This window comes from Puma concolor, chromosome A3 (genome assembly GCF_028749965.1).
Source record: "Puma concolor isolate L17-30 chromosome A3, mPumCon1.1.hap2, whole genome shotgun sequence".
Lineage (NCBI taxonomy): Eukaryota > Metazoa > Chordata > Mammalia > Carnivora > Felidae > Puma > Puma concolor.
In genome coordinates, this window is record NC_141669.1 from 78665270 (window position 1) to 78690526 (window position 25257).

A 25257-nucleotide genomic window follows, 5' to 3' on the forward strand; every position below is an offset into this window, starting at 1 on the left:
GTCACCCCAGACCTTCCAGGCACGGTGACCTCCCTTTGACCACGGGACCACTTCCCAGGATCCCCTGTGCTCACCCTCAGGCAGCTTCATGTTGTCCACTGAGGGCAGGAACACATCTCGATGCAGTTTCTCCTCTTCTGGGGTTCTCTCCACTGTCAGCTCAAACAACTTCAGGGAAATGACATCATGATTATCTAAAGGAGAAAAGCACAAGGAGGACCCAAACCACCTCAAACAGAGGTATCTTGGGACTTTCTTGGTTCAAGCTTCTGATCCACAGCTAACTAGCAATGACTTTGTTTTTTTTCGAAATTTACTTATTTTTTAAGTAATCTCTCCATGCAACATGGGGCTTGAACTCACAACACGGAGATGAAGTGTCAGATGCTCTACTGACTGAGCAAGCCAGGCATCCCACTAGCAGTGATTGAGAAAAATGGTTGGAACCTGTTTTCTCATCTAAAATCAAGAATAGGGAACAGAGAGAATATTCTGTATTACTCAGGATTTAAAGTTTTTATCAACAAGCATACATTACCTATATAACTTTAAAACTTACACATAATGCAAGAATGAAAGCCCATATCATATGTGAAGCCTTGTAGTACAGTGAGGGAAGACACAGCACTATAGCTTCCCTTCCATGCAGACACACACACGCAAGACAGGAAAGGGCCTTGTGGCAGCTGATTACTAGGTCACAAGCAGGGCATAGCTACTGGCATGGCACACAGTTCCCTTCTGGACTAGGCCTAATTCTCTGCAGCTCCTTATAACTGTGACTCTGAATCTCACTAATAATTACAAGAGAAAGGATCAAGCAATTAAGGGCTCCTTTTTTCCCTCTCTTTTTAAAGTATCATTAATAATGGGGGCACCTGGATGGCTCAGTCATTTAAGCATCTGACTCTTGGTTTCGGCTCAAGTCATGATCTCTCAGTTCCTGATTTCGATCCCTGCATCAGGCTCTGGACTGACAGTGCAGAGGCCATTTGGGATCTCTCTCTGCTCCTCCCATTCTCCCTCTCTCTCTCAAAACAAATATATAAACTTAAAAAGTATCATTAATAAACTCATAGATTCAAACATATTTGATGTGTTTCAATACACTGAACTTGTACAATCTTATAGGTGCTCAATGTGACCTATCTTTCTCCAGTGAGAGCCTATTCGAGTTGGCTTTTGAGTCCTTTTGCATGAACCCAGAAATGTCTGATTCTTTATTGCTTTCCTGGGAGGTTCCCAGTTTATCCATTTCCTGCCTCAGCCCTGGCATCAGCCATTTCTCCAGGAAGCTCTTGTTCTTTCCTTTTAGCATGAATTGGTATTAAGAGACCACAAATCTGAATGCTAGGGGTGCTCATGGCTATTAGGGTTGGTTATTGGAGACTGGACTTCTTGCCATTTCCCTTTTTTTTTTTTTTTCATTTTAACATATATTTTATTTAACCCAATATATCCAAAAAACTATCATTTCTACATGCAAATGATAGAAAAATTGTTGATGACATTACGTTCATTTTCTAAGTCTTTGAAGTCTAGTGTGTATCCTACATTTATAGCACATGTCAGTTTGGAATCGCCCTATTTCAAGTGTCCAGTAGCCACCTGTAACTTGTTGCTACTATACTGGACAGTGTTGATCTAGATCATTATTCTAGTTGACTTCTGACATGTGTGGTGGGCCCAAAGGAAACTCTGATCCTCATAATGTAACACAAGAGAAATATATTTGCATAGGGTACTCTCTGCCCTCTCTGCTTCCAGCTGAGGAACTCCACTTTGGGGTGATAATTTGGGGACCCCTCAACCATTCCTTCCCCAAACTCCCAACTTGTGTCTTCTCAGCACATTTTGTCTTGACTTCTGGCAGAAGAAAGAAACCATATCATGTTCCCACTTTTTTCTTCCTCACACCTAGATGACATCCTTTGAACCAAGAAATTTAGAATTTTTGTATATGGGGGAAAATCCATCAATGTCTCACATACTAGGATTATTCCAATTGCAACTCTGTATGGTCCAGGCATGGTACACCAGGAAGCCTGGTGCACCATTTCTCTGTGATTCTCTCCACTCTGCCCTCTTCTGTGATCTTCATCTCCCAGCTGGTGGCAAGATGGCTGCCCCAGCTCCAGGTATCCCACCCTCCCTCCCTTCCTGAAGAAGGAAGAGGGCCATTTCTATTATTAAGGTGGCATTTACAGCTGCTTAGATTCCTATCTTTAGCAGACTCCCAGAGAGGAAAAAACTAGATTTGCCTTCAATTAGAAAAATGTTTTTGCTGTCAGGAATGAGTTTAAGCCATGAAACGATAAAAAGATGGGCCAATGCTCCTCACAATGTAGGGGCATCAAAGGCTGGGGGTACTGAAATGTGTCCTTTCTCATCCATTTTCAACAATTCACTGCATAACAAGTAAGAAGATGTCAACAAGAAAGACCTTAAGAGAAAGACATAATTTGTATTTAGGGATATCCCACAGGCAGAGAACAGAGACTTGTTAATATAGGCATTATCACTAAACATCTAGAGCAAAGAACTCCTTAGGATAAAAATTACTCTACTTCACACTAGCTTTATTCATAATGAATTATACTAGTCAAAAACCCCCAAAATTCAGTGCCTCACCTCTTCTCAAAAGAAGTTATGATTAAGGCTCAAGCCAAGGGAGAGAACAAACATATAAGAGGAAGTTACAAGTTGAGAACAAGTAGGAAGAAAATCCAGAGATAGAAAAGTAAAAGAACCAGGTACTATTAATGCCACATAAATCAAGAACAGCTGGAGTTTCAGAGTAACTGGTCAAACCAGCTGAAGAGAGGACAAAGAATGGCGACTGAGAACAGAGTACCATGGTATGGCAAGGATGAAGCAGGTTTGAGAAGAGTAGTGCTAATGGCTTGACCGAGATGCATGGGAGGTCTGACTACAGGGTGGCAGAGCAGTGGATGGCCTGGAAACAGAAGCACCTGTGCACAGGACACATTCAGAAGTCTGAGCACAAAGGAAGATCTGGGGATGAGTTCGAAAAGGGAAGGCAGAGTCAAGGAATTCAAGGAAAAGCTTTGTTAAAAGAAGGGGCACCAGAGATATCAAAGTACAGAACTCAAAACACAGGCCTGATGAAGAGGCAAATACTACTTTGCATTAGCACCAACCATCTCCTAGAGCCAACTGGACTAGGATAAGGTAGGCCTGGGAGGGGTGGCGGGGGGGCAGGAGGGGGGTTAAGGATACAAAAATGTCAGAAGAGAGGCACTTCCTGGGTACTTGCTTCCCACAGTTCTGCTTGTCTGGCTTTCCCCTCTGAGAAGCCTCACCAAGGCCTGGCTATCGAGACATGACCTCACTCAGGACAAATAAAGAGTACATGGGGCAATACCCGAGAGATCTCCAGTGATGGAGGAGGTACCAAAGTAGTAGCCCCGGGGCAGACGAACCCCTGGCACCTCAATGCAGTCCCTCCACTCATGCTTGCCATCGATGTCCATCATTATCTAGAATAAAAAGAAGAGATAAATCAGGGCCATGAAAGCAGGTGCAAGGCAGACCATACCACCAACTGGTCCAGAAAACAAGGACTCACCGTCAGATGCCTCTTGACATAGCGAATCACAAGGAAGGTGTCATAATGCAGATTGCGGACAATGGCTGTACAGCCCCCCAGCTCTGTAGGCCGCCCATCCCGCTCATGATCATAGCTGAGGGAGCCATTGTTCACCATGGCTGAGATGTAAGGGAATACCCGCTGGGAAAGCAGGGAAGGAAAAGCAGAGGACAGTAAGGAAGTACTCTTAGGAATGCCTGTACAAATAGCAACAGAATTGCACACATACAAGCTGAGCCCTTTCCAGCAGACCAGACGACCATTCTGCCTCATCATCAGCGGCTCCCTAAAACCCACTCTCAGATGGTCACTCAAAGGATATAGCCCAGGAAGCAACTGAACTCTGTACTTGCCTTCAGGAATCTCCTTGCTACTAATGTGGGGTGGGTCTGAAATGGCCCCTCTGGAGTCTTGACTTGAATCCTTCCAGAGATCCCTATTTGGCATTTACACATGACTCAGGACTGGTGGTTTTCTTTTTATGTGTATATACCTATCTCCCCAACTTCCATGTAAACTCCTTGAAGAAAAAAATCACTTATACTTCCTTATGTGTCTCCACCTTCCATCCCTCCCAAACCCCCTTCGCCCACCCCTACTCATCCCCAGGGTAAGCATTTTGCATATAGCAGATACTCTGAAAATACCTGTTTGATCAGGAAAACCTTTCCATTCTGGATAGCTCCTTTCAAATTCTCAAATCCTATAAGCATATGATGGATGCCATGTGGATTAGGACTCAGAAACAGCACTGCCAGAACCAGGCTGCCAGATGGTGTTCTCCAGCCACAACTGTTCATAGTTGAAAGACCTTCCAGCCCACTTCAGCTTCACCTACACATAACTTCTGCCAGCAATACCCTCCCACTCCCACTACCCATTTCCCACCAACTTCAGAGGCTTTCTCTCTCTCCAGTAGAGTTGTAGGAGGGAATGCTTCCTCAAAAATGATGCCCTAACTATTTAAGAACCAGCCCAGTGCTGAGGCAGTGCAGAGGCAGGGTGATGAAAGGAGAGGAAACATGACACATGACACATGCCACTTCTTTGGTGACTTCCTCATTGCCCTCAACAGTCAACATGCAAGGTGGAGATGCAGTCAAAATCAGAGAATGGTGACTCAAGACAACAGCCACACGGGTGTGAACAGGGGCAAATGGTGGATGGACACGCAGGGAATAAGGGATGGCCATGGTGGGTCAAGACTGAGTACCTGGACTCCTGGAGAATATCGCCTCTTCTGGGCCTGAGAGGGTCCAGCAGGTTATTATAAAAATGAGAGAGGACACAGAAGACAGGAGACCAGGTCAGAAAGAAACAGCCATGGAAGAGCTTTGACCCAGCTGTGGTGGATGAGCAAACCAATCTAAATCCCCAAACAGAAATGTAGGGTCTGTGGAGGGCATTTAGCAAGTCCTTACACCCCTCAAAATTGTGGGCAAAACTGTGCATAGAGGCTTGTTTGTTTTCTAAGGAGAGGGTCTGTTAGTATCAATCCCAAAGGGGCCCACTAGGAATTCCTCTGAGGCTTTCAGAAACTTTATAATATAAACACACAGCACTACATTATACCAGAAGGCCCCACTTATGTCTCTGAGTCAGAAGGCCAGGCCACATGTTTTGTCTGTATCCAGAAGACAGTATTTCTATAAGAAGGGGAGAGACAGGACTGACAAATAGGGCTAACTTCTTTCGAATTCAAGATGGCCTTTACTACCCAGAATCTCAGGATACATCTGTTGCCCAAAAGACAAAAATCCTACCACTTGAGAGACAATGAAGTTAACTCTAATCCAAAGCGATCATCTACCCTCTAAGTGAGCTTTATGGACATATATTTTCCAAATAGCTTTGTCATTCTAACCTACAACATGTGGGTAAGGAAGAAGCTCCATGGAAGCATGGTGGCATGGTAGATTTACAAAAACCCCGAGGCTTGAGGGTATTCAGCTTTGCTCTAGAAAACTGCTACGGTTCTAAGCTAGAAGCAACAAGAGGTATATACACAAGCTCAGGCCAGGCCTGCCCTACGGGAAGGATGTGTGAGGGTGTAGAGCCCGAAGCATTTCTTCCTCTAACACTTAGTGAGCACCTATTAGGAGCTAGGCACTGTTCCAGATACTGGGGTTCAATGGAAAACCAGACAGACTGGTATCTGCTGTCACAGAGCGGACACAGAGTAGAAGAGACAAACAATAAACAAGCAAATAAAATTATTTCAGAGAGAGGGGTACCTGGCTGGCTCAGTTGGAAAAGAAGCACGCAACTCATGATCTCAGGGTCGTGAGTTTGAGCCCAAAGGTTGGGTGTAGAAGATTATTTAAATAAAACTTTTTTAAAAAATTATTTCAGAGAGGGATAATGCTATGATGAAAAATAAAAGAGGTAACAAGATAGGCTACTGAGGGAATAGCTCTCTGAGGAGACAACATTTGAGCTGGTCATTAGAGCCACCAAAAGATCTGTAGGTGTAAGAAGCATGAGGTTGGCATATTTGGGGACTAGAAGACACCAGTGTCTGAAACGCAGCCAGTGAGGGAGAGGTGGGTGTGAGCTGAGGCACAAGCCAGATCACACTGGGCCTTGGAAGCCACAGTGAGGACCGTAGGGTAAGCCCCCCACTGCTCTGCTCTTATGCCACTGCTGGAATATGCACAGGACTACAGAAAGGTACAAAATCAATCAGTGGATGACTAAATTTCCCCAAACTACTCTTCTACATCTATCATTTGGAACAAGGGAATTATGAGTATGTTGTCAAGCAGAGTACAGAAACGGGCTTCTGACAAGAATGCTCATCACTTCAGTGAACAATTAGGGAAAAGGGAGTAACAATGCCCTGGGTAGCCCATTTATCGACCCTAGTACGCATGATCAGAAGTTTATGTTGCACCTTTCAAAAGGGTGCCTCAGACAACTGTCCTTAACCGACAGCAGCCTTCCTCTTCCCAAGGCTGGTGAGGCATCCGATTATCCAGGAATAGCCAGAGGGAGGCTGGCCCCCAGCATCACCTGCGGGAGTTTTCCAGTTGCACATACATGTGGGGCTCTCAAAGAGTCTCAGTTATAGGTCTAGAGGGGAGCACAGGCTTATGTATTTTTCAAAAAGCACCACAGACAGTTGTGATATACAACCAAGTTTAAGAAACACTGCACCAGACCCAGCGCCCCACACCTTTGGAGCCAGAATCTGTCTACTTCAGCAACTCGTGACACGGCCTTCAACTTTTCACCTCATACTAGTAGTAAGTCTTTAAATGCCCTCTTATTTTCCATGCCCAGTCAGGAGTTCTTAAGTGTTCCTTGGGAAGCCACTAATTTCACACAGCAGCTCATTTTCTTTCCTTGGAAAGCAGCCTATATATAGCAAGAACCAAAGGCTGAAGAATCACTCGGACTCAAGGAGGGTGGTAGTTTCATTCCTAATTTAAGAGTCACTAAAAATTAGGCACTCCTACCTATCATCCAAATGATTATTGACTGTAGGGTGAAGGAATATTTCCAAATTTTTGTACCATGAGGACACTTCAAAAAAAAAAAAAAAAAGAACCCTCTACATGGTAATTGTACCTTCAGCCTACCTTGACTGAAGGGAGACCCATGAACTTGTGGATTTATGGATCCTATGCTAAAACTCCACAGATCCCAAGCACACAAGTAGTGTAAACCACTAGACAGAAAAAGGTGCCCACACGGCCTCTGTAATCAGGGAGACCTGGGTTCTAACTGCAGTTATTATGCCACTCAGGGCTGTATAACCTTGGGTGGATTACATTAGCTCTTTGAGATTATTCCATTTCCTCCCTGTAAGCAGGCAGAATAACACAGAGCTCACAGGCCTGATCATGAAGATACAACGAGATATGTAAAGCATTTAGTACAGTGTCTGGCATTCAGGAGGGAGTCAATAAACATTCATTTAATCAAAGACTAATGAATTTCTAGACAGAAACACTATTCACAGGTGCTCATATATAAGCACAAAGCCAGGGACACCTGGGTGGCTCAGCTGGTTAAACGGCTGACTTTTTTTTTTTTTTTTTTTTTTTTTTTTTAAGCAGCTGACTCTTGATTTCAGCTCAGGTCACGCATGATCTCATAGTTTGTGAGATCGAGCCTCACGTCTGGCTCTGCACTGACAGCAGGGAACCCGCATGGGATTCTCACTCTTCCTTTCCCTCTGCCCCTTCCTGGCTCTTGTGCACACCCGCTCTCTCAAAATAAATAAATAAGTTTTTAAATAAATAAATTAATTAAATAAGCACAAAGCCAAATATGCATCTTCTACAGAAGGCCACTGGCTGCCACACACCAGTAAAATCTCCAAAAATATCTTGGGGATTAATGGGTTTCCCTTTTCTGACCTACTAAATATTAAAATAGAACAACCATCTATAATAAATATTTTGAAAAGAACACCAAAAGGGGCGCCTGGGGGGCTCAGTTGGTTGAGTGACCGACTTTGGCTCAGGTCATGACCTCACGGTTTTCGAGTTCGAGCCCCGCGTCGGGCTCTGTGCTGACAGCTCAGAGCCTGGAGCCTGCTTCTGATTCTGTCTCCCTCTCTCTCTGCCCCTCCCCCACTCATGCTCTGTCTCTGTCTCAGAAATGAATAAACATTAAAAAAAATTTTTATGAAAAGAACACCAAAAGAGGGGCAACTGGGTGGCTCAGTGGGTTAAGTGTCTGACTTCAGCTCAAGTCACGACCTCACAGTTCATGAGTTTGAGCCCTGCATCAGGCTCTGCACTAACAATGTGGAGCCTAGTTAGGATTCGTTCTCTCTCCCTCTCTCTCTACCCTCCCCCAGTTGCATGCACACCCTCTCTCTTTCAAGATAAATGTAAAAAGTCGGGGCGCCTGGGTGGCTCAGTCGGTTAAGAATCAGACTTCGGGGGCGCCTGGGTGGCTCAGTCGGTTAAGCGGCCGACTTCGGCTCAGGTCACGATCTCACACTCCGTGAGTTCGAGCCCCGCGTCGGGCTCTGTGCTGACAGCTCAGAGCCTGGAGCCTGTTTCAGATTCTGTGTCTCCCTCTCTCTGACCCTCCCCCATTCATGCTCTGTCTCTCTCTGTCTCAAAAATAAATAAACGTTAAAAAAAAAATTAAAAAAAAAAAAAAAAAGAATCAGACTTCGGTTCAAGTCATGATCTCAGTTCGTGAGCTCGAGCCCCGCGTCGGGCTCTGTGCTGATAGCTCAGAGCCTGGAGCCTGCTTGGCATTCTGTGTCTCCCTCTCTTTCTACCTCTCTCCCACTCACACTGTCTCTCAAAAATAAACATAAAAAATTTTTTTTAATGTAAAAAGTTAAAAAAAAAAGAACTATATATTTTCACAATAAACAATTTAGCATTTATGAAAATTCATTTCACTGTTCCTATTTGTTAGACCAGTGAAACTTGTTACCAACCAATATGAGTTCAGGAACCTTTAGGAGCCGCTCTCTTAGAGCAGTTTTTTCCAATCTGAGGCATCATGCAGTTGGGTAAGCTGGCCAAGTTTGCTCTCTGGAACATAGACATGAAGAAAAAGAGGGTGATGAAGAGAGGGAGAAAACAGCCACAACCACTATTGCCAAGATGTCTGCACAATGTTCCTTGAGAATGCCAGTTAGTGGTATGAATGAGAAGAGCTAGCACTTTTGAAATAGTTTTGTTTTTTTTTTCAACGTTTATTTATTTTTGGGACAGAGAGAGACAGAGCATGAACGGGGGAGGGGCAGAGAGAGAGGGAGACAGAATCGGAAACAGGCTCCAGGCTCTGAGCCATCAGCCCAGAGCCCGACGCGGGGCTCGAACTCACGGACCGCGAGATCGTGACCTGGCTGAAGTCGGACGCTTAACCGACTGCGCCACCCAGGCGCCCCGAGCTAGCACTTTTGGAACACTTCCTCTGTGCCACGCACTGTGCTCAGTCATGTACACGCACCTATTTATTTAATCCCCACAGCTTTAAGGGGTGGGATTAGTATCCCCATTTGACTGGTAAGAAAACTTGTGTAAGTAGTAAAACCAGAATTTGAAGCCAGGTAGTCTGGCCCCAGAACACTGGCTCAGTCACTGTGCTTCCGTATATACTGGTAGAAACCAAAAAACAAAACAACAAAAACCCTAGGTCTCTAATATACCTTGAAACACAGAAATATTAGAGGATGCTTCCAGAGTTTAAAAAAGGAATGAGATGACAACTGAATATGACAGAGAATCTGGGGTTTTCTTTTGCTACAAAGGGCATAGTGGGACAATTGGTGAAAGTTGAGTAAAGTCAGTAGATTAAAAATAGTACTGTTATCACTGCTAAGTTCCTGATTTTAGTCACTGTGCTGTGGCTGTGTAAGAGAACTCATTTGTAGGAAAAACAAGTATTTAGGATTAAGAGAGCATGACAGAAGGCAATTTACTCTTAAATAGTTCCAAAAAAAACTATACACACATGCATGAGTGCATGCACACCCACACACAGAAAGGTAAAAGAAAAGGACAAAGCAAATGTAATGAAACATTATTTGGGGTAATCTAGGTGAAGAACATTCCTGAATTCTTTGTTGTGTTCTTGTAACTTATCTCTAAGTCTGAAACTCTATCAAAATAAAAAATTTTTAAAGATTAATCTGAATCTAGGGGTGCCTGGATGGCTCAGTCGGTTAAACATCCAACTTCAGCTCAGGTCATGATCTCACGGTCCGTGAGTTCGAGCCCTGCATCAGGCTCTGCACCAACAGCTCAGAGCCTGGAGCCTGCTTCAGATTCTGTCTCTGGCTCTCCCTCCCCCTCCCCCACTTGTGCTCTGTCTCTGTTTCTAAAGTAAATAAACATTAAAAAAATATATAGGAAAAAAAAAACCATGTTGGGGCACCTGGGTGGCTCAGTTGGTTAAGCATCCGACTCTTGATATCAGCTCAGGTCATGATCTTGGGGTTTGTGGGTTTGAGCCCTACATCCAGCTCTACATGCTACAGTGTGGAGCCTGCCTGAGATTCTCTCTCCCTCTCTCTCTCTTCCCCTCCCCTGCTCTCTCTTTCCTTCTCTCTCAAAAATTAATAAACTTAAAAAAATAAAAACATTATATTAAAACCCACTGACACACACTCTGCTCAATATAATGTAATGTTTTTGTTTTTACAAAGATGTTTGCATGCTTTTTGTTTTAGCCTTTTCTGATTTTTTAAAAATCAGCTTTTATATAAAAATAAGAATTAAAAAAACAAATGCCTCTTCTACAGCATCTCCTTCCACATCCCTATTGGATCCTCCCCTCGGTCACTAGTGGAACACACTGCCGCTTCCACAGATAAACACTTTTCAGACTTTCAAAATGCTGTAAGTCACCTGTCCTTCAGGTCCTTCATCTACTTCACTTTTTACACAGGGATCTGGATGAAGAGGTGACTGGTTAGCTCAGCAATACCACCCTATTCAGTGGGTAACAAGACCAGTGAAATTCTCACATTACTGGGCAGCATGAGAAGGTCCCTACCCTACTGCCCCCAAACTATTACTAACCTATATTACTGACTATATCCCCAAGTCTCAAAGCTTCTTAAATGGAGGACACAGAAACATGACACCTCCAAGCCGCTGCCTGCCTGGAAGAACTTCACATTCCTGGAACATTATCCTTATCTCTTAAACTCATGGAATCATTTTAATCCCATGTATCTTAGTTGTGACCCCACTAGAATAAACCCAAATAACATAACTTGAGGACTTCGATAGAGCACTCTAGAATTGGGAAACTCTTTTTTTTTTTAATGTTTGGTTATTTTGAGAGAGAGACAGTGAGCAGGGGAGGAGCAGAGAGAGAGGGAGGTAGAGAATCCCAAGCAAGCTCTGTACTGTCAGCACAGAGCCCAATGTTGGGCTTAAACTCACGAACAGTAAGATCATGACCTGAGCCAAAATCAGGAGCCAGACCTTAACCAACTGAGCCACCCAGGTGCCCTAAAATCAGGAAACTTTAAACTTGAGGTATGCCCGAAACCCAAAACACTTGAGTTATAACCCACCTACCCACATTACAAGTGCCAAGATTTAGAATATCGTCTAATGTGTATGCCTTAATTTCACTGCTACCCATCATTCTGATAGTATGTGACTATTTCTTGTTAATGAGAAGAGGTATCAATTTTCTAGATCTTGTCTACAGTTCTACTTTGGGGAGTCCATAAAACTCCTAAAAACATAGGCAAAATCCTACATCTCCTGCACCTTGCTATGGGCCTACCACTTGCATCATATTGTCAAAACCCAAAGAAAGGTGAAGAACTAACCCAGAGCTAAGTGTCCTCTGGAGCACTGGTTCTTGCTTTCTTCTTCCTCTTTCCCTCTTTCACTGTCTCAAAAAAGAAACATTCTCTTCTCCTCACCTCCATTCAATTCTTCATTCAAAATTGTATGTAGAAAGCCATACATTTCTACTTCCCTTGAAAACCAGCGCTCAGTGTAGCTCAGCCTTGATGCTTAATCACATCTAGGGAACTTGCCAAAATTCCCTGGACCCCGTTTCCAAAGGAGTCTCTCTTTGAAAACACTGCCTCACCTAGGACTGAAAAAAAACCTAAGTCACATCCAAGCTGAAGGATAACAAGAGAATTTAAGGTGCTGTGGAGTTCCCTTACTGATTCAAAGATTCTTTCTGACAACAGACAGACCAAGAGGGATCAGTATCTTCATCACTTGAAAGCATGTGTTTTTTAAATGGATGGCATTGTATTATCAATTTTCTTCCAGTTTCAAAAGAGAAAAAACAGTCATCACATTAAGAAAATATGAGAAACACCTCGTAGACTAGACAAACTAGACTTCTAAGCTGGCGTGATCTCGGAAGAGCAGTGAGCTTTTCTTCCTACTCTCTAACCTGCTGTTTCTGCCTCCTGGGGTAAGACCCAAATACAAATCTCACCAGTAAGAATAAGGGCCAAGGCTCAAAGGACTGCACTTCTGTGCTCTCATTCAAGGATAGCCTCTTGTCATCATACTCTAATTTCAACTGAAGGAAGACATTCCTGCTCCAAGACTGCTACTGAGTTCCCTGCAACTTTTCACCAATATCTGGGTTCTCATGAGAAACTGATGACCATCAGCTGATGATTTCATAGTGCCAAGAAAAGATCAGGTCATGTTTCAATCAATGTTTTTTAAAAATAGTGATACTAGGATATAATCCATATACCACATAATTCACCTAAAGACTATAATTCAATGGCTTTTAGTACATTCACAGAATTAAGGTTATGATTACCACAATCAATTTTAAGACATTTTCATCACCCCAAAAAGAAACCCCATGTCCACCAGCAGTCACTCCCCACCCCTACCACCAGGCAACCATTCATCTACTTTCTATCTTTATAGATTTGCCTATTCTAAACATTTCATATATATGGGATCATACAATATGTGGTCTTTTGTGACTGGCTTCTTTCACTTAGCATAATGTATTCAAGTGTCATTCACATTAGAGAAACTATCAATGGTTCATTTCTTTTTTAATGCTCAATGATATTCCATTGTATGAATATATATTGTTTACTCATCAGTTAATAAAACATTGAGTTGTAACTGTTTTTGGCCATTATGAACAATGTTGCTATGAACATTCATATAACTTTTTGTGCAGACATGATTTCAATTTCTCTTGGGTATATACACCTAGGAGTGGAATTGCTGGATGATATAAACTCTATATTAAGACATTTGAAGAACTGCCCAACTGTTCTCCAAAACAACTGCCCCATTTACATTCCCACCAGCAATGTATGAGAGTTCCAATTATTCCACATCCTTGTCAGCACTTGTTATCCTCTGTCTTTATTTTAGCTATGACTAAATAGCCATGGGTGGGTGTTAAGTAGCATCTCATTTGGTTTTGATTTGTATGTTCCTAGTGGCTAATGATGTTGAGCATTTTTTCATATGTTTATCAACCTTCTGTATATCTTCTGTGGGGAAATACCTATTCGGGTCCTTTGGCCTTTTTTTTTTTTAAGATTTTATTCTCAGGGGCATCTGGGTGGCTCAGTCAGTTGAGTCTGACTTCAGCTCAGGTCATGATCTCACGGTTCGTGGGTTCAAGCTCTGCATTGGGCTCTATGCTGACAGCTCAGAGCCTGGAGCCTGCTTCAGATTTGGTGTCTTCCTCTTCTCCCTGCTCCTCCCAGCTCACACTCTGTCTCTCTCTCAAATAAAATAAAAGCATTAAAAACAAAAGATTTTATTTTTGAGTAATCTCTACACCCAATATGGGGCTCAAATTCACAACCCCCAGATCAAGAGGCCACGTGGTTCACCAACTGAGCCAGCCAGGCACCCCAGCCATTTTTTAATTAGGTTTTGTTTTTTTGTTTTTTTTACTATTGAACTATATCTAGAATATATAAAGAACAAGTCCCTCACCAGATATAGGATTTTCATTTATTTTCTCCCACTATGTGGGTTGTCTTTTCACTTTCTTGATGGTATCTTCCACAATACGAGTTTTTAATTTTAATGAAGTCCAACTCATCTATTTTTTTGTGACTTTTGTTTTCGGTGTCAGACCTACAAAACCACTGCCTGATCTAAGGTCATGAAGAATTAACCCTATGTTTTCTTCTGAGAGTTTTATAGTTTCAGTTTTTACATTCAGTTTTTCAGTTCATTTTGAATTACATTTTGTGTATGGTGTAAAATACAGGACAATTTCATTATTTTGCATGTGGATATCCAGTTGAGTTAGCACCATTTGTTCAAGGTAGTTCTTTCCCCATTGAATTGTCGTGATAGCTTAATCAAAAATCAACTGATTATAGGGGCGCCTGTGTGGCTCAGTTGTCTGAGCATCTAACTTTGGCTTAGGTCACGATCTCAGGGTTTGTGAATTTGAGCCCCACATTGGGCTTGCTGCTGTCAGCACAGAGCCCGCTTTGGATCTTCTGTCTCCTCTTTGCCCCTCCCCTACTCGCATTCTGTCTCTAAAAATAAACATTAAAAAAAAAAAAATCAACTGATCACAAATGTAAGGGCTTATTTCTAGGTTTTCAATTTTATTCCATTGATCTATAGGTCTATCCTGATGTCGGTACCACACTATTACCACAGCTTTGTGAGAAGTTCTGAAATGAAGAAGTGTAAGTCTTCCAACCTCATTTAAGTTAAAAAAAATTTGTTAATGTTTTTTTAATTTATTTTTTGAAAGAGAGATAGCAAGCTGGAGAGGGGCAGAGAGAGAGAGAGAGAGAGAGAGAGAGAGAAAGAGATCCCAAGCAGGCTCTGTGCTGTTAGCACAGAGCCTGGTATGGGGCTCAAACCCACTAACTGTGAGATCATGACCTGAGCCGAAACCAAGAGTTGGACGCTTAACTAACTGAGCCACCCAGGCGCCCTACCAACTTCGCTCTTCTTAATCAGCATTATTTTAGCTATTCTGGTTCTCTTGAATCTCCATATTGATTTCAGGATCACCTTGTCAATTTCTGTAATGAAGCCAGCTAGGTTTTTGATAGCTAGGACAAGTGTCAAATCTAGAGACCAATGTAGGGAGTGTCATCATCTTAACAATCTAGTGGACACTTCATGGGAATGCAAGCTGGTGCAGCCACTCTGGAAAACAGTATGGAGGTTCCTCAAAAAATTAAAAATAGAACTACCCTATGATCCAGCAATTGCACTACTAGGCATTTATCCAAGGGATACACGTGTGCTATTTCAAAGGGACACATGCACCTCCATGTTTACAGCACTATCAACAATAGCCAAAGTATGGAAAGAGCCCAAATGTCCATCGATGGGTGAATGGATAAAGAAGATGTGGTATATAAAGACAATGGAGTATTACTCAGCAATCAAAAAGAATGAAATCTGGCCATTTGCAACTACGTGGATGGAACTGGAGGCTATTATGCTAAGTGAAATTAGTCAGTCAGAGAAAGACAAATATCATATGACTTCACTCATATGAGGACTTTAAGAGACAAAACAGATGAACATAAGGGAAGGGAAACAAAAATAATATAAAAACAGGGAGGGGGACAAACCAGAAGAGACTCATAAATATGGAGAACAAAATGAGGGTTACAAGAGGGGTTGTGGGAGGGGGGATGGGATAAATGGGTAAGGGGCACTAAGGAATCCACTCCTGAAATCATTGTTGCACTATATGCTAATTTGGATGTAAACTTAAAAAAATAAAAAATAAGATTAAAAAAAAAGATCCAGTGGACACTTCAACAACATGGGATTTAACTGCACAGGTCCACTTCTATGTGGATTTTTAAAATATAAATACAGTACTGTAAACATTTCTTCTTCTTTATGATTTTCTTAGTAACATTTTCTTTTCTCTAGCTTACTTTAAGAATACAACATAGCGGGGGCGCCTGGGTGGCTCAGTTCGTTGGGCGGCAGACTTTGGCTCAGGTCACGATCTCACGGTCTGTGAGTTCGAGCCCCGCGTTGGGCTCTGTGCTGACAGCTTGGAGCCTGGAGCCTGTTTCAGATTCTGTGTCTCCCTCTCTCTGACCCTCCCCCGTTCATGCTTTGTCTCTCTCTGTCTCAAAAATAAATAAACGTAAAAAAAAAAAAGAATACAACATACAATACATATAACAGACAAGAAAGTGTTAATCAACACTTTCTGTTATCAGTAAGGCTTCCGGTAAGCAATAGGCAATTAGCAGTTAAGTTTTGGAGGAGTCAAATGTTACATATGGATTGTTGACTCCATCGGGGGTCACTGCCCCTAACCCCCACACTGTTTAAGGGTTAACTGTACTAAGTTTTCTGATCTATGACATAAGATGTCTTTCCACTTACTTAGGTCTTCAATTTCTTTCAACAATATTGTATAGTTTTCAGAGTATACTTTTATTTGTTAAATTTATTTCTAAGTATTTTACTCTTCATGCTAGTATAAATGGAATTGTTTTCTTACTTTCATTTTCTGACTATTCAATGCCAGCAATAAAATTGATTTTTATATGTTGATCTTGTATCCTACAACCTACTGAATTCATTTATTAGTTCTAGTAGTTTTCTTGGGGATTCTTTAATATATTCTATATACAAGATCATGTTGTCTACATATAGGAATACTTTTACTTCTTTCTTTGCAATCTGGATGTTTTTTACTTTATTTTCTTACCCAACTGGCCTGATTAGAACCTCCAGTACAATGTTGAATAGAAGTAACAAGAAGGGATATCCTTTATTCCTGATGTTAGAATGAAAGCATAGTCTTTCACAGTTATGTATATTAGGTGAGGGTTTTTCATAGTTACCCTTTATCAAATTGAAGAAGTTCCCTTCTATTCCTAATTTGTTTAGTTTTTGTTATCATAGAGATATTAGGGGTGCCCCGCTGGCTCAGTCAGTAGAGTGGGCAACTCTTAATCTCAGGTTTGTGAGTTTGAGTCCTACTTTGGGTGTAGAGATTACTTAAAAATAAAACCTTAAAAATAAATAAATACAATAAAGAGATATTAAATTTTGTCAAATACTTTTCTTACATGTATTGATATGATCATATGGTTTTTATCCTTCATTCATTTTTTTTTTTTTCTAAATTTTTTTTTTTTTAACATTTATTTATTTTTGGGACAGAGAGAGACAGAGCATGAACGGGGGAGGGGCAGAGAGAGAGGGAGACACAGAATCGGAAACAGGCTCCAGGCTCCGAGCCATCAGCCCAGAGCCCGACGCGGGGCTCGAACTCACGGACCGCGAGATCGTGACCTGGCTGAAGTCGGACGCTTAACCGACTGCGCCACCCAGGCGCCCCTTTTTTTTTTTTTTTTTTTAAGTAGGCTCCATGACCAACATGAGGCTTCAACGCTTGACCCTGAAATCAAGAGTTGCACCCTCTACCGACTGAGCCAGCCAGGTGCTCCTGTCCTTTATTCTATCAATATGGTCTACCATATTAATTTTCAGATTTTTTTAAGTTTTTACTTATTTATTTAAGTAATCTCTACACCCAACATGGGGCTCAAACTCAGGACCCTGAGATCAAGAGTCACATGCTCTTACAACTGAGCCAGCCAGACGTGCCTTAATTTTCAGATTTTGAAGCAAACTTGAATTCCTAGGATGAATACTATGGTCATGGAATATAATTCTTTTTATGTTGCTGGATTTGGTTTGTTAGTATCTTGTTGATGACTTCTACATCTATATTCATAAGAGATATTGGTCAGTAGTTTTCTTTTCTTGTGATGTCTTTATTTGGTGTTGGCATCAGGATAATACTGGCCTCAAAGAATGAGCTGGTTAGTGTCCTCTCTTATATTTTGTAAGAATTCTTGGGAAGAATTGGTATTAACTCTACTTTCTATGTTTGACAGAATGAACCAGTGAAACCATCTGAACCTAGGCTTTTCTTTGTGAGTCATTTCTTATTACTAATTCAATCTCTTGACCCATTATGGATCTATCCAAATTTCCCATTTCTTTTTTTTTTTTAATGTTTATTTAGTTATTTTGAGAGAGAGAGCACAAATAGGGGAGTGAGAGAAAGAGAGAGAGAAAGGGAGAGAATCGCAAGCAGGCTCCACTCTGTCAGCGCAGAGCCCAACGCAGGGCTCCATCTCACAAACAGTGAGATCATGACCTGAACCGAAATTGAGAGTCAGACGCTTACCTGCCTGAGCCACTCAGATGCCCTAGATTTCCTATTTCTTCAACTATTATTTTAACAATCACTTATGATCTGGCAACCTCACTATGGCACAGGTAGTACCTTGTACTCCCAAATAGTGAAACTCTTGACTCACTCACTTCAATTACAATTCTTACATTGCTGACAAGGAAACTGAGGTTATGTGACTTTTAACAATCTGTCCTGATCTCAGAGAGCCAAGCCTACACTGAACTCCCTCACCTTCTTCTTAGATGCATTACTGGTTGCTAATATTTTCCCAGCATTTCCTCATGAACAAATGTGGTAGCAGGTAAGGTGAACAACAAGGTCATGTGCTCTGGTGACAAAGAAACACGAAACCATAGAAACATTTTACCACTACCTTGAGTGATTTGATGAATTGCTCCACACTCCCTCCTGCCAGCAACTTGTCCTCCTAGTCCAGCACATATTCTACGTAACATGTGCAAGTTTTCAAAAGGTGCCATATCTGTCACCCTCTTCTTATGTACTCAAAAATACTAAGGCAAAATAATGAGACTGCAGTCTGGAATCACACCCTCTATCTGTGTATCACTGACAAATTTTTCAACCTTTCTGCACTTCAGTTTCTTGCCCATAATGTAGAGATAACAATAATATCTACACCAAAGAGTTGTTATACGTATATAATACACCAAACATATACTATACATAATATACACACAATATATACAATATAATATACAAATAATACATGTACAAGTGTTTGAAACAATACCTGGCACCTTTATGTATGATATCAAAGTAAATCATGCTGCCAACAAAACACACACTTGATTTTACTCTATAAAATAGTTCCAGGAGTACAATTTCTATACTCTGTACATTAGAATATAAGCTCTAAGAATTGAAATTACATAGGAGATGACATGAGAATAATAAATGTCTCCATTCTCAAGGAAATCAACCTGCAGAAGAAACAATGGAAGGAAGGGAGAAGGTAGAGCATCATAATTAAAAGCACAGCCTCTGGAATCCAGCGGACCTATGTTCAAAATCTGACTCCACCTTACATTGGCTGTTACCTTGAACAAGACACGTCTCTAAGCTTCTGTACCCACTGGTAAATGGGGAAAAATAATACTAACCCTAAGGAGTTTTGATCAGGATGAAGGCATTATTTGTAAGTACCTGGCACACAATAGCCACCTAATAAACAGAAACCACTTTTATTAGTTTTCTTAAATTTCATTTTAATAAACAAATTTGATTAACAAGTAAACAACTAATATGGAAACAAGGACCTGATGTTGATCCAAGAGTTCCCAATGCTGGCTACATATGTGACTCACCTGGAAAGCTTTGTAAAAGTCAGGTTGCCTACACGGCACCTAAGACAAACAGAATTATACTCTCCGAGGCTGGGGCCTGGGCATCAGTACTTTTATTTTTTTAGATTTTTAACATTTTTATTAAAAAAAAAATTTATTATTTTTAAGAGCATGAGCGGGAAGTGGCAGAGGGGGGTGGGGGGGGACAGAGGATCCCAAGGGGGCTCTGTGCTGACAGCAGAAAGCCCGATGGAGAGCTCGAACTCATGACTCATGAGATCATGACCCGGGCCGAAGCCAGATGTTTAACTGACTGAGCCGCCCAGGCATCCCTAATGTTTTTATTTATTTTTGAGAGAAACAGACAGACAGACAGACAGACACAATGTGAGCAGGGGAAGGGCAGAAAGAGAGGGAGACACAATCTAAAGCAGACTCCACGCTCTGAGCTCTCAGCACAGAGCCCGACGCAGAGCTCAAACTCATAAACCGGAAGATCATGACCTGAGCCAAATTTGGACACTCAACCAAGTGAGCCACCCAGGCAACCCTGGAAATCGGTAATTTTAAATGCACTCCAGGCAGGAGCGCCTAGGTGGCTCAGTCGGTTAAGCATCTGACTTTGGATTAGGTCATGATCTCACAGTTCATGAGTTCAAGCCCTACATCGGGCTCTCTGCTGTCAACACAGAGCCCGCTTCAGATCCTCTGTCCCCTCTCTCTCTCTCTCTGCCTCTCCCCTGCTCACTCTCTCTCTCAAAATAACATTAAAAAATAAATAAAATTAAAAAATACATTCACTATAGGCAATTTCAATGTGCAGCTTGGAGTGAGAACCATAACAGCTAGCTAGAAAAGAAGTGCTGATTTTTTATCAACTGAAACTAATTTTACTGATTAACATCTACTCTTCTTATGAAATAAGCCCATCAGATCTGCCCTCTCAAATGAGAATTATTATTATCTGATGGTGAAATGGAAGCTAAAAGAATCTGAACAATTTATTTCTGGGAGAAGCAGAGAGCCAGGTTTAAAACTCCAGTCAAGCCCTGAAGCCCATACCTCTTACTCAGATGCACTTCTAACGACTACTATTTCCTCAGCATGACTACAAACCTAGTCATGACATTCTCCTCATTTAAATCCTTTAACACACTTACCCCCTTAGAATAAAATCCAGTCTCCTTAACAGGAACACCTCTCTTCAGAATGTGGCCCAACAATGTGCGTGGTGAGAATGAGTCACATACATTTGGATGGCTCTGGTGCTGGTCTGAACAGCCAAACCACTAACCACCCAAGGGGACACTGCTCAATCTCAGTGGCCGGTCAACTTGCCCAACAGGGAACGGTGTTAACACTAAAGAACGCAATGGGAACGGTGGCCCCTGAAGTTGTACAACATGGCAAGACTGCTGGCCTTGTTTTTCTTTCTAGCCTCCTCTTTCTCTGATCCCTTTTTTCCCCTCATTCTCTGTCCCTTCTCTCACTCTATCACCTTTAAACACGCTTCTCCCTCTGCATGGAATACTGGTTCCTACTTCTGCAGACTTCAATGTAAATGTCACTTCATGGAGGAAATCTTTTCCACCACCACTACTACCACACTGTCCCACTCCAAGTTAGATGCACCCCTGGGTCTCCTACGGTGCCCCATAGTTCCCCATCAGCATTCTCACACATCAGTGCTACTGAGTGCAGGGACCAATGCTGATCTTGCTCACTAACTTCCCCCACCTAGAAAGTGCCTGATGTATGGCGGCTTGAGGAGGAGCCTAGAGGCAACATGGAGAAGTTACTCTGTAAGTGTCTCACAACAAAAGGTTACTCTCCTAACTCAGGTCTCACGTTCCACCTCCCTCAGGGGAACTCCATGGGCAATGTCAAAAATCGTTGAATCTGGGTATTGCATATACGATGATGTATTCTTCCAATTTTTTAAATAAGTTTGATATTTTTCATATAAAGCTTTTAGGGAAAAAAATAAAGTGAGTGCTGTCTGCACCCCTAATCCTGCCTTTCTTGCTATTATTTAGCTATAGGATACCCACCAGCAACCTGTCACCATCATTTTCCTACCATCTGATGGCAGGGCCATCAGGCAAAGACAGTACAAACCTACTGGCAGTCTGAGAAAGTAGTAAAGAACCCTAGGGTCAGCCAACAAAAAGCAAGAAGCTTTTGCCAAAAGCCAGATACTGGATTGCAATGAAATGCTAGGACTCCATCAATTTCCTTTTACCACCTTTCCTACAGGAGAGCAGAATTGCTGTTCAGGCCTAAAAACAGGAAGAAGAAAAGGATGCTCAAAAGAATGAGCAAGCTGCAGAAGAGAGTAAAGTGGTGATCTATTAAGTCAGGGGAGCTGGGTTATATAAATTCAGCTGGCTCTGGTGCCGGCCTAGTAGCCAAATCACCAACCAGCCAAGCAGGCTCAATTCCAGCAGCTACCTAACGTGCACAAGAGAACAATGTTAACACTAAAGAAAAAGCCCCCAATCACGACAGTCATTCCCAAAGGTCTGTGTACCATAAACAATTCTTTCTAGAAAATGCTGACAAGGATATTAACTTTTCAAATTCAATAGATGAAGGAAACAGAACCAAACCCCTCATATTCTATCCCCTGTTCCATCACGGACATCCCTGAGGCAAAGGACTGTGATGTCAGTGCAGCTGACCTAAGCTCTGACACTTGCCATTTACCTCTTGCTGCTTCTCCTCATTGGGGTACGTGTCTACAAATACTCCCAGCCCCACAAATTTGTCCATGTTTCCAAACACAGGCCCTAGAGAGAGAGAAGAGATGATGAACAATGAAATAAAGCCAAGAGTTGATAAAGGAATAATATATCACTATGATGGAGGAAAAAGTAAAATTCAAATGACTGACTCCCAGGCCTCTTTTTAAGAAGAGAAAACATATGTAAAAGCACCCAGCAAAAGTGCATGGCCTGTAACAAGCACCCAACAAAATCTGTAGCTGTTTGGTATTGAAGGCAGGGGAAGAGAGAAGGCCACTGCAACGTTGTTTATCACCACAGCTGCTCCCTGGTCCAAACTGGTTGCTAAGGCGCCCCTAAAGAATTCTGCTTCACGAACGCTTGGTGACAACTATGCCCCTGAGAGAGAGCTGAATTCCCAAATTCCACTTCTTGTTGCAAAAGAGATCAGGTCAAATCAGGTTGAGTTTGCCATGTCCTTGGAGCAATGGCTCCCACACAACTCCTGACTCAAGGAGTTCTAAGATCATACAATGCACATGCTCAAAAGAAATCAGCTCACCCAATCGGCAGTGCTCTGGAAAGCCAGCACTTTCACCCGGCCAACAGGCCACGTGGCCTCAAAGGGAAACCGGAAGGAACTAATAAGCAAGAAATTGTCCCAGGATGAGTCAAGTTCAACTGCTTTACCAGGAGTCAGACCCCATTCTAGAGACTAGATAGGCCAGTCTTTATCCACAGACATCAAGGGAGTGGCAAACTGCTGGCACTGTGGGTACATACCCTTCTCCAAAAGAGGGCATGTGAGAAAGCAGGCCTGTCACACCCCACACAAGAGCAACCCAGGGTCCCAATACCTGGCTGCATCCGATCCTTTGTGTACCAGATTGCCAAGCCATCCCCATGCAGATTCTTCTTCCCTTGTCCATGGATTCTGAAGTGTACCTGCAACTCCCAGTCTCTCAGGAAACATGGCTGAGGAGAAAAAGACACTGGAATCAATGAAGAGTGTGAAATGTGAAACCCCTTAAAGCCCTCGCCAGCAGTCTAGAGACTGGGAAAACACAAATGAAGGTAACATAAGGTGAAGGGTTGAAACTGAAATCTATGACTTGCTAAGTGCTAAAATTAAACAGGTTGAGCTGTTCAACTGTATATGATATTTAATATGGAAAGTGAATAAACCTCCCAATTATCCTCAGTATCTCCTAATAGAAACAGGATAGTACTCAAATTTGAAAAGACAAGAGACTGCCAAGTTAGACTACTGTGATCCTACAGCAAAGCATCTCAGCCTATAGAGTACAGGTGGCTGAAGTGACACTCATTTGCAACTTGAGCTCACACCTCTGACAGAAAGATTCTAAAAAGCCTGGATTTCAAGAAAGGTCAAAGCTTCATTCATTACAGAAAATAAAAAAAGCTAAGCCATTATACAAAGGTTTTCAGGACTAATTAGCAGATATGTGAACAACCCTAATTAGCTAGACTTGTCCTTATGCCAAGCTGAGGGGCAAGCCAGAATTCCCCAAGAAGGAGTAAGTTACAGTCTCCCAAAACATCATGCCCATGATCAAGAGGCATAAATGCACCAAAGGAGACCACCATCCCCATCACAGGGACAGCTTTTGGTGGAAACATGGAGGTGGGTACTAATCAGACTCCTGTGTTTCTTGGGGTTTATTTTGTTTTTTTCTTGAATTGTATACCAAAAGCTTGCAAAAATGCAGAAGGAAGTAAGTGGATGGTTAAGTGCTCTAAATAGTTGAACACTTTCAAGAGAAAGCAGAGTAGGTATCTGGTTTAGAGAGGCTCCTAATTAAAGGTCACTATGAAGAAAGAAAGGACGGAGGAGCAGATAGACCAGCAGGGTTCAGGCAGAGTCTCTCCAAATAGATTGTTCTGGCTCTTGAGCAACATACTGCTAGATCATTTTTAGTATTCATTTTTAATTTCTGGGAAATCTTCCAAAAGTGTTAGTATTAGGAATACACAGTCAAATGAAAGGGGTGAGGTTACTTCTGAATTCACCAAAGAACCTGTAACTCCAATAGCTTACCCTACCCTAATGATCCCAGTCCCTGTGTTGTCATTCTGTGTTCTCCTCTTTCTGTTCTTGCACTTAGATATCAAGACAAGAATGAAATTCAGTGGCAGGAAGCTCCCCCATAGCCAGTGGGTATTATCCCCCTGGGACAAGGGCAGGGCCAGAGAAGTTCACACTGAGCCAAGAGGTATCTGCTACTTATCCTCGGTCTCCTCTAGCACAGTGCCACACACTTTTGCTCAGGGCTGTGTCTAGCACTGGTTCTGAAACTTGGCTATACATTAGATTCACCTACGGAGTTTTTAAAAATTCCCATGACCACAGGCATCAACTCCAATAGACAGCCAAATTTGAGGACCACTGTTCAAACAAACACATCCTATTCAAATAACTCAGAAACAACCCCAAAGCTCATTCTGATAGATAACAACAACAACAACAACAACAACAACAACAACAACAACAACAACCCACAGTATCAGAGAATCTGAAAAAGGGCAATATAACTAGATCCTAAACTAGAACGGCTGCTAAAAGAGTTATGTAGAAGCAGCTAGCAAGACAGCAGCAAAGTATCAAGCTCTAGACATAATCGTTTAGTAACCCAGAGACCTCATCAATGAAACTTACATGTAACAGATACATAATGTAACAGGGCACATTTCTGTAACCATTTTAACTTTCTAAGGCTCTTTCATATCTATTGTCTTATTTTATTCTCCCGATAACCCTAGTGGGCATGTAGAAGGTATTATGAAGCTCATTTGGCGGATGGAGAAACTGAAAACAATTAAGTAACAGCCAAGGGCTCACAGTGGATCTGTGATACAGCTAGATCTAAAACCTAATCAAGGCTGTCAACTGCCAGCCTTTTGCTTCTTCTACCAGAACACATCACCCTGCACTCTGTCCAAGAACAAGAGCAACACTACAATCTGGGTTAAGAGGCCA

The 25257-nt window shown here is 42.1% G+C and overlaps 1 protein-coding gene across 8 annotated transcripts in view; it reads right to left on the reverse strand.

Moving 5' to 3' along the window:
• The window catches only part of LMAN2L (lectin, mannose binding 2 like), an 84147-nt gene that overhangs the window by 39874 nt on the left and 19016 nt on the right, over window positions 1-25257 (reverse strand). For 3 of the 8 annotated variants that reach the window (XM_086701258.1, XM_086701257.1, XM_086701256.1), the window contains exons 2-6: window positions 23117-23234; window positions 4824-4856; window positions 3590-3751; window positions 3386-3500; window positions 75-194 (exon numbers count right to left, since the gene is read on the reverse strand). In XM_086701258.1, the coding sequence (XP_086557384.1) occupies window positions 75-194; window positions 3386-3500; window positions 3590-3751; window positions 4824-4856; window positions 23117-23188 (502 nt within the window). In that variant the 5' untranslated portion in view covers window positions 23189-23234. Of the gene's footprint in view, window positions 1-74; window positions 195-3385; window positions 3501-3589; window positions 3752-4823; window positions 4857-22242; window positions 22326-23116; window positions 23235-25257 lie in introns of all 8 variants that reach the window. The other 5 variants (XM_086701255.1, XM_025932004.2, XM_086701260.1 and 2 more) reach the window with 3 other exon arrangements.